General features: G+C 38.6%; 1 protein-coding gene across 6 annotated transcripts in view; it reads left to right on the forward strand.

The window, feature by feature from the left end:
- LOC116054602 (protein diaphanous homolog 3) overlaps window positions 1-13,492 on the forward strand; it is a 195,435-nt gene that overhangs the window by 24,101 nt on the left and 157,842 nt on the right. For all 6 annotated transcript variants that reach the window (XM_031306235.2, XM_031306239.2, XM_031306238.2 and 3 more), the window contains 2 exons: window positions 11,235-11,309; window positions 11,501-11,570. In XM_031306235.2, the coding sequence (XP_031162095.1) occupies window positions 11,235-11,309; window positions 11,501-11,570 (145 nt within the window). The remainder of the gene's footprint in view (window positions 1-11,234; window positions 11,310-11,500; window positions 11,571-13,492) is intronic.

Genomic DNA, 13,492 nt, shown 5'->3' on the forward strand with positions numbered 1-13,492 from the left:
CCTCCACTCATAAACGTTTTTATAACTTTAAAGCATTACATCTTCAAAATATACAGCCATGCGACACAACAATTGAAAGCTTAGCCTCTCATGATTCAATTAAGCCCACACACAAAGCACAAGATGATTTATAGCAGTTATACAACTGTTATAAAGTTAAAGAAAAAAAAGAAATACAGGCATATGCTGGTGTCTAGAGTCGAGCGTGCATCCACACTTTTTTCCTTGTCCCTTTATCCAAAGGGGTGATATTTTACCAAAAACTTTTTTTTCATAAATCCCCAAGTAGAGGTAGACCGATTCATTGGTTTTGCTGATTAATCGGCACCGATAGTTGATTGGTGGAACTATCGTTATCGGCAAAAATCCATACCGATGGTTGCGTCCGTTGCTGGAGCGGCTGAGAAGCGCGCGCTGTCATTCATTACACAGTACGCGAGAGCTGAGAAGGGTCTGCTGGCATCATGCATTACAATAACGGCCTCTAGAGGTGAAATAAAAACTATCACTGATGCCTCGTGTTTATTTTCGACATGTGTTACTGCGCGCTGCACGGAGAGCACATGCTGTGCGGAGAAGGCTGACATCAGATGCTCGTTTAAAGCATCGACAGCAAAAAGGTATGTATACAGTACATATTAATTTGTTGAATAGATGCTGCATTAGTAGCGAAAGAACAGCACAACAGTATATTTGTTTGCTTTCGAGGCTGAGATGACGCTAAACATTAGTAGTAGGCTAACTTACCTCAAGCGGTTAAAACACTGACAAAAATAAACGCAAGTCCGACCCAAATGTCAGAATCAGAACCCTAAAGGCTCGTCCACGATCCCAAACGGCACCTCTGATTCATATTTAGATAATTTAATAACAGTTAAACGTAGAGACTTACTGATTGCTGCAGCTAAAAGCTAAGGAGTTAGCCGTCACAGGAGTGTCTTTGGTGTCTTTCTAGCCTTTACATGTGATTTTCTATCCAGCCTGGAACTTGTGCCTTTTTTCAGGGTTGTTGAGCATTAAATCCAAACTGTTACATCCAAGATTTATCCACTTGATGTCCATAATTCATCACGTTTTCGGTCATTTCTGTCACTAACTCCGTGCTACCCATAGACAGTACGTGCTACCGACAAGGGGATCTCCCATGATGCCTTTGTTTATGTTTTTAACCAATGGGAAGGCAGGTCCGTCACACATTACGCCTTATATGGGCATCCAAGCGAGAACAAATATATATATATAGTATAAAGTGGGAAAGATAGATCCCTCCAGGTCAGAGATCGTCTGTTACCGTTCTAAACCGTTCTACAGAGAAGAATGGCGTCACTGTTTTGAGATTGTCATTTTATATGAATTATAATGCTCATTATGTTTATTTTTGCACTGGGTGACTCCAAATATGTAGGAGAACTGTTTTAGACAACACACATGCTTGTGTAGCATTGCTGTGGGTGTAATATCAATAAATATGACATTATTATTTTGATTATTGGCAAAAGCGTCTGGACTTTTTTTGAAACAATGTATGTATTTTGTCAACTGTATAAGTTATAAATACTATCGGTCGATTAATCGGTTATCGGCAAATACGGCCCAACCTAGCTATCGGTATCGGTAAAATCCACTATCGGTCGACCGCTATCCCCAAGAGTCCAAGGAAATTGGATATCCAAGTCATTATATCCAAAATGAGCTGTTCGCCTCACAATCTTGAAGTTTCTGGCCGAATTTCAATGGAAATTTGCTGAACTGTTTTTCATTTCCGGACTTTGTACGCGAATTCCGTCTCATGTGAGACTCCTACACGTTCGATGTGGGTATCAATGTGATCTCTGAGGCCTTAGGAATGCGAAGAGCCATCACTTCAGCCAATCCATTCCGCCAAGCCTGGGACAGCCCTGGGGAAAGCCAATCATGGCTCTGACACGATGATGAGCCCACGTGTAGTCGATCGACATTTGCTCGGACCAGTTAGATTTAAATGTTACAAGACCCGCCTACCTTTTTAGCCAATAAGCAGACGATTCAACAGACACCAAACTTGACACTGAAATTGTAACCGTGTGATGGCTGTAGCTGTGTCAAAGCAAGAACAGGGCCTCATATAATGCATATCACATCCTGACCAATTTATAATTACTTATTTCTATATATTTATGTAAATAGTTATTTCAAGTTTATGTGTGATTGATGTGGTGTGTTTGTGTATTTGAGAAGTGTTGTATTTGGTACTATTTTGGCTTTTTTCTTTGCACTTTTCAAATAGAAATAAACAAAATAAATAATATAAAAACGCACAGACATATATGTAGAAAGAAATTCATATAAAATCAATTTTTGAGTCTTTTGGCTTCTGGATTTTTTTCTGTAGTAAGCTGAGACATGTAGCTATGGCCTTGTCCTTAGATATATACCATATGGCCTTGACCCCAGAGTGTCAAAGTATATGGGAGCTGTACCACTTTTAATTTGGGTATGATGTTTAGACCAAAAAAGGAAAAACAAAATGGAATTTTTTTTTAATCTAAGCTGATTTTACAGAACACAATTAAATAACATTCTTCTTTAATTGAGATGACATTTACTGCTGCTAGCAACCACTAGTGCACTTCTGTGTCAGAAATGAAAATGACGTTTACAGGACACCGACATCAATTTATACGGATTGGTTACGGCAAAATAGACACCATAATTTGTGTGTATTTTACGTATTTATTTTAGTAAATGGACGATGTTTACTGGGGACAGTGCATCTTAATCAACATTGAGATTTAAAACACATTCATACAAATGTGTCACGGTTACTATACTAGCTAATTTGCACCAATATGCTTATATATTTGTAAAATGTGCACACTACCAAAACTTTTGTTGCGGCTGTGAAAGCAGCATGTGTAGAACTGCTGTGATCTATGTAAACATTGAAGGGACCCTGGCCATGCTGCGCTGATACTGTACATTACTGTTCTGTGTCCTATCTGTATGACTAATGACAATAACAATATTAAGCTGCCTTATTCATATAGCCCTTTTATTAACTATAGTTCTAGATTATTGTATGAACACATGAGGCAGTACAATAACCGTAATCATGAGGAACAAACGGTTAACGGATAGCTGACAGCTCACATTATTAAACAGGAAAGTCCCAATGCCAAGAGCGCCTCCATTGGTGGCTTCAAGCCGCGCAGACACTGTACGGATTTGGCCTGATTTAGCCTGGAATTGGTAATTTAAGAACCAGGCCGAATTTCTGACAGATTGGTTGTTGTTTGACATGGATAGAGGTCGACCGATATGGTTTTTCTCTGGCCGATGCCGATCTTTAGAAATCAGGGTCAGCCGATGGTCGATTAATGCTGCCGATTTATTTTGGCCGATATGTGCTTGTTTTTAAACCTCTATTTGAAAGATAAAATGTAACACTAATATACACAGAGTTTCTCAACAAAAACATTTATTGAACACTTCACCAATCTACACGTGTAGCCTATAGCCTACTTCAATTAAAAATGTATAATGTAAAAACATACTGTAGCCTATATTGTATAAATAATGTATGAAAACTATAGGCCTATTAAATAAACAAAACAGGTAAGAAGAAAATAAACTTTGTCAAATAAACCTTTCAATGAAAAAATAAAGTTTAGTGCACTTAGCAGCATTTATTAAACTTCTGAGAATACAAATCTGCAAGCTTCACAGAAAGTGACATGTTATTATTAATCTCAACACTATTTCCTCCTAACTCCTGTTGAATCACATAAGGCTAGGGCTGTCTAAATTCAGTTCTTGTTCACCTTGTTTGTTAGATCATTGTTCATTTGTAGCCTAAGTGTTGTATCTGTGTTTTGGGGACCCTACTGTTACATGTCCTGTTACACTCATTAGGATATTATCTGAGCACATTTCTGTCATTCAAACAACTCTTAGTTGTAATTTAAAATTCATCCAGCCAATTTAATAAAATTAAGGGTTTTATTCGTACTCGAGTCCATAGATGCAGTTAATGGATACAGGCACGGAGAACTGAAGGCTCTGTTAGCAACGATTAACTCCGTTAGCGGTTAGCTCCGTTAGCGGTTAGCTCCAGTTAGCTCCGTTCTAGGAGTGGATGAGACTGCCACAGACAGGGGTAACAACCAGACTCTGATAAATGATATTCGGGGAGCTTCCACAGCGGTATGGCCGCGGTGTTTTGTACGGTTTTATTAGTACAGTTAATCCCAAGGCAAGAACACCAGCAACATGCTATTGCTAACGGTAGCATCTGAACCTGAAGTGAGTGTGCGAGACACACTGCGCAAGAATTCACGGGGGGAGGGGCTGGAGGCAGCTGGTCTGGGCGCACTGTAAAAAATGTCGCCTATTCATGTTTTTAACACTAGGCTGCCCGCAGATGCGCCTGCTTATTAATCGGCTTGATATACGGGGATATTGGCCGATGGCGATTATGTTAAAAAATGCCAAAAATCGGCCGATTAATCGGTCGACCTCTAGACATGGAAATCCAATACAAACAAACTTTAGTGCGATTCGATCGATCTAAATGAGGCAGGTGTGAAAGGCCCCTTAAAGGACAAATCCGGCACAAAATGAACCTAGGGGTTAATAACACGTGTCCGAGTTTGACTGTTCTCTGGGATTTGTTTTCATGCTAATTGAATGTGACCAGTTTTATCGCAAACTGCTAATTACCTTATAACGCTAGTCGTCGGGGCATGGCTAAAGTAAAAATAAATCGCTATTTCTATACCACTAACAAGGCTCAAAATAGCACCACACTTCCACGGTAGCATAATGAACATGTGAACCGAAGCATTGAGAACTTTGTAAGTGTACAGACAGTTTATTAAAAAGATAGTTTAGAAAGAGTGTACCTTTCACATATACAGGCGGGCGCCATCTTGGGAAAACAGTCACGACCAGTCGAACGACACAGCTTGCGGTGTGAGCAGTTCCACTGTCCCCACGACTGCTGTCAAGAGAGCCGTTATTTTAACATCTGGCCAAAACTGTATTCTTGAGACTGCTGTGAAATAAAACTGAACTTTGCTGCAGTACAGAGAGGCATATTTTCGGCATCTCCCAAACATCTGTGGTTTTATTTTTTATTTTGTCTTATTTTCTGTTCATAATAGAATTTCACAAAGTAATGCAGGTTTTCTCTCTTGTAATAGCCTCTTTCTTTGTAGTAGCCATCTTGTTTGAATTGCTTTTATGGCATTGGCTTGTCAGTGGACAAAACCAACCAGGAGTTCTGTACTTTCAATGATAGCACCCATGTAGTAGCCATTCAATTGATTTGTACAGTGTGAGCATAAAAGTAGCAGGTTCTGGCTGTGCATAAATGGCCATTTAAAAAGCGTAGTCTGAGTTAACACAATTTACAAGATCAATTGTTGTACAGTGTCTGCCCAGCTGTATCTGCCTTATCCCAACTCTTCCTGACCTTCAACTATGACACAAAGATGCATGCCTTAGATACATTATTGCCTCAGCCTGATTGTTCTTGCTTTTGAAGATGAGACTTTTCTCCAGGTGTTTTGGATAGCTATTGTCCCTTTCTGGGCTCTAAATTTGCCAGGCTATTTATTAGAAGCCTTCAAAAGCTGACTCATGTCACCACTATTACCTTCCACTTTTCACTCGTGTTTTAAGTCTTTCAAATTTGTTGCAGCAGACCCTGACAGTACAGGCTTGTTGGTTTCCTGTGCAATAATTTCTGCTATAGATCAACTGATTATTTTTCTTTGCTCTCTGCCTCAGCTACCGATGAGGAAAAACTAGCATGCAGTTGCCACTGAGTTATGCATTTCAATGAAGCTCATGACAAGAACGCCTGCCTTGCCTACTCTATAACCAGAATGGCCTGGGCCATGGCCGAGTGAGAAGTGCAGGCTAAATAGATTTTTTTTTTTCTCTAACATGAGAGCCTCATGACTTACCTGCCTTGACTGTAACCTTCCCTTTCTTCATCAGAATGGCAGTGACAGTTTCTGTCAGCCTCTCTTAGCCAGGGTCTCTGATTACCAATATAAGGTTGTTTGAGTAAAAATCTCTGCACAAGATGGTCTAGACTTTTGCTGTATTTCTCAGCAAGGATTAAGCATATTCAGCAAACTACTGTACTTCCTGAGTTGTGATGTCTAAAATGATTAGCTGACGTTCAATGGTGTTTTGGTGATTAAAAAATACAGATGATCACTACTAGGGCTGAACGATTTTAAGGAAAAAAATCGAATTGCAATTTTTCTGCCAGATACTGCAATTATGATTCGATTTGCGATTTTTTTTTTTTTTTTAAAGTTTAATATTGTCTGTGTAACAGATAAAACATGTCATGGAACATAACACGAGACACCATCAAAACTGCTCTATATCTTCATGCAAGGAACATGGATATGAATTTCCAGCAATAAGTGATATGTAACATTATACCAGCATTTATCTTATTAAAAAGCAGTAAATATAATTATAAAAAGAGGAATAAATAATGTTAAACCAAACACTCAACTAAATATTGCACATTCGATTAATCACGGCCTTCACGATTAGCTAATCGCATTCTTTCAAATCGCGATTTGATGACGATTAATCATTAAGCCCTAATCACTACTGTGCACTTAAGACTTAAAGGACAATTCAGGCGCAAAATGAACGTAGGGGTTAATAACATATGTGTACCGAGTCGAACGTTCTCTGGGATCTGTTTTCATGCTTGAAACTAGCTACCGCAAACCGGTGTATAGCTGCTAACGCTAGCTTTTGGGGCAGAGTAAATCACTATTTCTACACCACTAACAAGGCTCAAAATAGCACCACACTTAAACGGTAGCATAATGAGGTTCCCTACATGCAAACCAAAGCATTGAGAACTTTGTAGTGTACAAGACAGTTTATTACAAAAGATAGATTATAAAGACAGTAGCGTTAATGTTTACATGCGGGCGCCATCTTGGGTAAGAGACATGACCAGTCGAATGACGAACACTGTTTGAGCTATGTTACTGGTTGCACAGCGTTCGTTGTGTTTAGACTCAAGGCCTTTGTATTTTTTGAAAACGGTACATGGGCCTCTGTTTGAAACGTTTCGCCAGTTAGTTTTCCGTATCAAGTTACTTTCCTTATCAAAAATTTGAAGCACCAGCGTTGGCTAGCTAAGTAAGCTTACTTAAGCCTAAATTATCTGCCGCAGTGCAAGTCAGGGCGCTGCCTGGCTGCAGTGTTGCATTGGTCTTTTTCATTCAAAATTGATCAACTGTTACCCTTCTTTGAAAAAACTACTTTTACACATATATTGAGTCAGTGCACTCAAATGAAACGCACTTTTTTTGTGATGAAAAATGTTGAATGAAAATCACTTGTCACCTGTGTGCAATCAAGGTGTGAACAAAACAAAAGTTGCAACAAAATTAGCATCTACCATCTCACACAACAGTGTAACAGTAGATTAATAAACTCATGGACACACATCTACGTACGATCCTGTAGTCCTTTCAAGAAATTCTACCTACAATTCAGATAATTGCTTCCCATTTCATGTTCACCTTGAGAATTTCTATAAATTTGATGCTGGGAGGCATGCAGCTTGTTGGTTAGAACAGGACAAACACTGAATGCTAATGTTCAGAGATGTTATTCAGTTTCAATCAGGAGGGAAGTGTAGTTGCTTACATTCTCACTCATGCTGTCTTCGTCTCTGGTTTTTGCTTACCCCTAAACTCACAATGTAATATTTGTTCCTCTTTGTGCTCCTTATTTGAAGCAGAGGTAAAACTTCTCTGTTCTTGTTGTCGCTGCTTTTTCTCCCATTCCCTACCATCACTCTTGGATGAAAACCTTGGATCTCCAGCATTTGATTTGTTAGTAACAAGGAAAAGTAACAGGTTTTTTTAATCTTGAATGTCATTCGAGTATGTGTGACATGCACCAACAACACCATGACAAATTCCTTGTATGTGTAAAAAACGTACTTGGCAATAAAGCCCTTTCTGATTCTGTTTTGATTATATCCATGAAGTCTCAAAATTGGAATTGTTTTCATTAGGCAAAAGCGTATTGCTTCTGTTTTGGTATGCACCACTATCACACACACTGTGGAAGTGGGAAGACTAAAATATTTTTTTATGTAAAGGAATGCCCTATTTTCTGCGTAATTGTAACAGTTCTCACATAGTATGTGGATCCAGAAAGATTTTAGTAGCCCATGCCAGAGTTCAACTACATCTAGGGCTGGGCTGTATATTGATTTTTTTATTTTTTTTTATTTATTACCTTATATCGATATATTTTTAAACAAGATATTGAATCAGACAATACCATGTATATCGATATAGTTTGATGTTGCGCTACACAACCCATTTCTTCTGTAAAGCTGTGCCTGTGTTTGCTTCTCTCCTCTTCCTCCCCGCACAACCCCACTCCCACACACGCACTCCTGCAGCAGCGCCGGTCCACACTGCTGACATTTGTCTACAGTTTTAATTGTTGCACAGCTCTATATTTTGTTAAGCATGAGAGGAAAACCTGTATTTGTACAAATGTTTCCGCTGGTAACGTTCTGTTGTGGCAGCCGCCACGGTGAAAAACCCATGGCCACATTATCATAGTTGTGGAAAATGCAGCACAAATGTAGCGTACCGACGATACAGACATAAAAGAGACGTTTGCAACGACGATGACCTGCCAATGCGCATTCAACCCGTGCTGGACCCGTTCATAATGATTCAGCCGTCACTCTGTTAGCAGAGAATCCACTCTGCAGTGTAGTTCAGACACTTCACAGTGAGTATGTTTACATGTACACCAATATTCCACTATTATTCCGAAAACGACAATATTCCGAAATTGATACAGGTCATGTAAACAGCATATTCCGGTTGGATATTCTGAATAAGGCCCTTTTCCGAATTTAGCATTTTCCGATTAAGACGTGGGATATTTTGGTATTATTTGGGTTTTAGAAGCATTCTTTGGACATGTATACAGCGCATTCGGAATATGCGTCTCAATCGGGGTTTTCACCGCAGGCTTATGGTCAGCTCTGTGCGTTGCTATGGTTTCTGTACACAAACCAACCAGCCAACAGTTTGCAAGGCTGCAGACCCGAGAAGGAGGAGAAACACAGTTTACATGTAGAAGTGCAAAACAGGATTTTTTCAAAGTTTACCAGCGGTGGTGGACTTGTTGGACCGTGCAAACACAGCCTCCCTCTTTCATTCCTTCAACCAGCTTCTTGAAAAGGTCATCGTAGCGATGTGTGCGCAAGTCTTTGATAATGTTTAGTGGAATACTCCCTTTCATTAGCCATGTTTACAGCTTAGTCGGAATATCGTCTTTTTCGGAATTAGGGCAAAAAGGAATATTATGTGCATGTAAACGTACTGAGTAACAATTGGCTTTATGGTCAAAGAAAGTTTTTGTATCATAAACTTCAGTCCATCACACTCTCTCATTCTCTCTGCCTCTCTCCCTTTCTCTCTCTTTTAATCAGTCTGTTACTGTTGTTGTTTCTCAGAGATGGGCCTTTTTTATTTAATATAGGCTATTTATTTTAGGTAGTTTTTCATTTACATGTGTTGCAGCTGTATATTTTCAAACAGGAAAGGAAACCCTGTCTTTGAATTTTATATTGATGACATTCTGTTTTAATAAAAGTTCTTGTGACATCTCACATGTGACTTTGACTTACAACTGAACATTTAGCCCACTTTGTAAAAAACAGACAAAAAACAAGATATATTGTGATTTCTGATATAAGATTTCTCTACCTCTTTGTCAAAACATCATTGCTTGCCCAAGAAATATATTTTCTTGACTAAAACAGGGACTCTTTTTCTCTCAGCTTTTTTGGGGTAATTATTTTACATCAGAGATGCAGAGTTTATGTCAGGGTGTAGAATTTTATTCTGCAACACACATTAGATCTTGATCGATGCTTATATACTATACACCATTAGATTATTGCTGGTATATTGTTATTTGCCTACATGTTGGCCTAAAAGTGCAAGGAGGTCTCTCAGTTCAACAGAGATAAATGGCAAGTTATTTTTTATTTTCTATTTTTCTATTGTATTCTCTATGGCTCAGTACCTTTGGCACAATTATTTAAAAACAAATTCAAGGAAAAATTTCTTAAAGCAGCCATATTATGCTCATTTTCAGGTTCATAATTGTATTTTAAGGTTGTACCAGAATAAGTTTACATGGTTTAATTTTCAAAAAACACCATATTTGTGTTGTACTGCAGTGCTCTCTCTCACTGCTGCAGATCCTCTTTTCAGCTGGTCTCTGTTTTAGCTACAGAGTGAGACCTCTTTTCTTCTTCTTCTTCTTCTGTACTATCTTTGATTGCACTGCACATGCCCAGTAGCTCAGATGTAGATCATGTCAGCTAGCTAGCTCCATAGACAGTAAAAGAAAGGCTGTTTCTACAACTTCGGTCAGTTACAAGGCAGGATTAGCTGGGAGACTTCTAAATGAGGGCGCACATGTAAGTAGTTCTTTTGTAGATTATGGTGAACTTGTGTGTGTTGTAGTAGTGCTTTGCTATTGAGAACGAGGTAGCATGCTAGCGTTAGCATGCTAGCGTTAGCCATAGCGTTAGCATGCTAACGCTACGAGCTAATGGTTGCGGTTAGCCTGCTCGTTTCGGCTTGTGACGTCACAAGCCGTGCCGATTTTGAACAGCTCACCCAGAGACTGAAGGCAGGACACATTCAGAAACCGTATCTCACTCTAAACAGCATGGATGGATTTTTTTCAAAGTTTGTATGTGTGTGGAAGCACCAGAGACACAAAATAACACCCCAAATCCCAGAAAAAGTGATTTTTTCATAATATGGGCACTTTAAATAGGTTTCTTTTCATCATGTGTTTGTTAAAAAAATATTATTAGATTTGTAAATTCTAAAATATATTGATATTTTTATCTTCAAAAATGCATTATTGTGTCTGACTATACACTTTTATATACTGTAGATAACTATAGCTTTAACTATGTCTGAATGTGCTTTCCGTTGTTTCCCTCCATCTATCATTTTTTAGTGCAGTTTTTCTTATCAGACATTTTAGGTTTGCTACTTCTGCCTTTCTCCTCAGCACAAAATACTGAATACTACATGTGTTTTTCTGTCTTAAAGCTTTCCAAAGTGGCTGATGAGTATGAAAGTGGTGTTGTCAGGTGTCAGTCTTACACTGTTGGATATTGATTTGGTGTGTTTTTGTTTCAGTTGGGTGCAGAGCTTCGGCCACGAGGGTCTTGGACTGCTGCTGGACATTTTGGAAAGGTTGCTGTTCAAGAAACAGTAGGTCTATGCATTCACTCATGTGTCTTCTTTCACAGACTCTTACCTGTCTCACTTCTATATGGATTTAATCAGTTCTTTTATCGGTATATGACAATGCACACTAATTTTCACCCTGCAAACAATTTGTTGTCTTCATGCTGTACATTCGAGACCAACTGCTCCTCATCACTCTCCCTATCTGTCCCTAGGCAAGATAAGCTTGACAAAAAGAATCAACATAAAGTTGTCCAGTGTCTCAAAGCCTTCATGAACAATAAGGTAACGACGATAGAGTTGTATGTGTTTCTCTGGTTTTCCAACAAGTTCCCTATTGACATACTGTATCAGTTTTTTTAACCTCAAAGTAATGATGTTATCCTGCCTTAAAAAAGTATTTGTTTTAAAGAAAACAACTAGAAGGAGAAATGTTCTTCCGCTAATTAAAATTTTGTTTTACTGTTATCATATACATTTTCCAATGAAAAGCTGAGTCAGCAAGACTGTATTGTCTGATCTTTGAAATCAGTAAAAGAATGTACTAATCTGATTCACTGTTTATAGTCTTGGGAAGTGTTTGGTCTGTGGGCATAATAGCCCACATAAACTTCACTTGGTAGTGTTTGCGAATTGATTAACCTTGATTAACTCATTGAAGGGGCAGGTCGTGTTTGCCGTATCACCAGGAGTCCCCAAAGTCAGAGTGTTACTATTCCTACATTAATGTTGTTAATGGATGGAATACATTTTTGAATTCTCTCAGTTTTGTCCTTTTACACATCGGGAAAAAGTCTATCTGAAATAACTTCTTGTAGTTTGAGTTGAATCTGATAATAAAAAAATAATTTTAATCCCATCAACATCTGGTGTTTTCACGCAATTACCAAATTAGGCACCTGGGATTTCAATTACAAAGAGTTTATGACCAGTGGAGAAGATCAGCATCAAAACAATATGGAGCCAATTGAGGGGAGTTTTACTAATGTCCTGACTCAATCGGGATGGCACTGAGTGACACATTTGCACTGATATAAGCTTCCTGGTCTGTAGAGTATACAATGACAATATGATGATATATTGTGATAAAATAATTCCACTTAAGGTCAGTAGACAATAATATTGAATTATCGCACAGGCTTAAGCACTTGTGCATAAAAATATGTTATGTTGAAGTAGCATTATTTCACAATGCTTCAGCTTTTCCTCCTTGTATGCTGTTAGTCCATAGTAGCAACCAAAAAAAAAAAAAGATCTTGCCACATGGAGCTAAAACCCAACGGAGACGGATACACAGGCGGTCTGGCACAAAGTGTGCTGTAAGGTCTCATGTAATCCTGCGTCTCAACAGGCGCCAGATGCCAGCATTTACCCGTAGGCCTCTCTGTCAGCCCAGACCTTTCCCTGGCTAGAGAGGCATCTTGGGATAGGATGTACCCACAATGCCAAGAAGACAGGTGTTCTCTGCCAGCTGTCAGTGTAGACTTTTATTTTCTTCTGCCTTCCTGCGTCAAGTCACACAGTTGCCTATCTTCTGTTGTCTGTCACTAATGCCATAATAATGTCATAATAAAAGGTACCACACTGGGAAACTGCCCTTTGAACAACTTAACTCTACCAAGAAAACCGATTTCCCTAATATGGATTAGATGTACTGTAAGTGCATAGTTACTATAAATGTATATAGTAGCTCTCTGCTTTTACTTCTATTTCATTTTCATTACTTTGTTAGTACCCACTGACTTTTAATTATTTACACTGTTTATCTACTATATACTGTACTGTATATGTGAACACTGGTATTGAGGACTTAGAAGATCTCCTAGGGTTTCTAAAGTATAGAGAACTGCTCAAAACATTTCCAAAAAGATATAGTGTATACATCAGACATGTGTGTTTGGATAGATGAACCTGCTCCAGTAGTGCCAACTACTCTTTGGAGCATTGACAGAGGACTGGCACGGTTCATCTTTCTTTTATTTCTGGAAATTCAGCAACCACTGGCTTTTTCAGTACAAAAGTACATGAGTACACCGTTTAATTACTGTGCTCTCATCATGAAATACGTTTTGTAAAGCCATCAATTGTATAAACAGTTATGCATGAAGCAAAGCGAAATATAGGGAACTATACTATGATGGATGTAACGGAAATGTGACAGAAAAATCAACAAAACTGTAAAGAAAAAAAAAAGCAAAGGAAGCAAA

This window comes from Sander lucioperca, chromosome 3 (assembly GCF_008315115.2).
Source record: "Sander lucioperca isolate FBNREF2018 chromosome 3, SLUC_FBN_1.2, whole genome shotgun sequence".
Lineage (NCBI taxonomy): Eukaryota > Metazoa > Chordata > Actinopteri > Perciformes > Percidae > Sander > Sander lucioperca.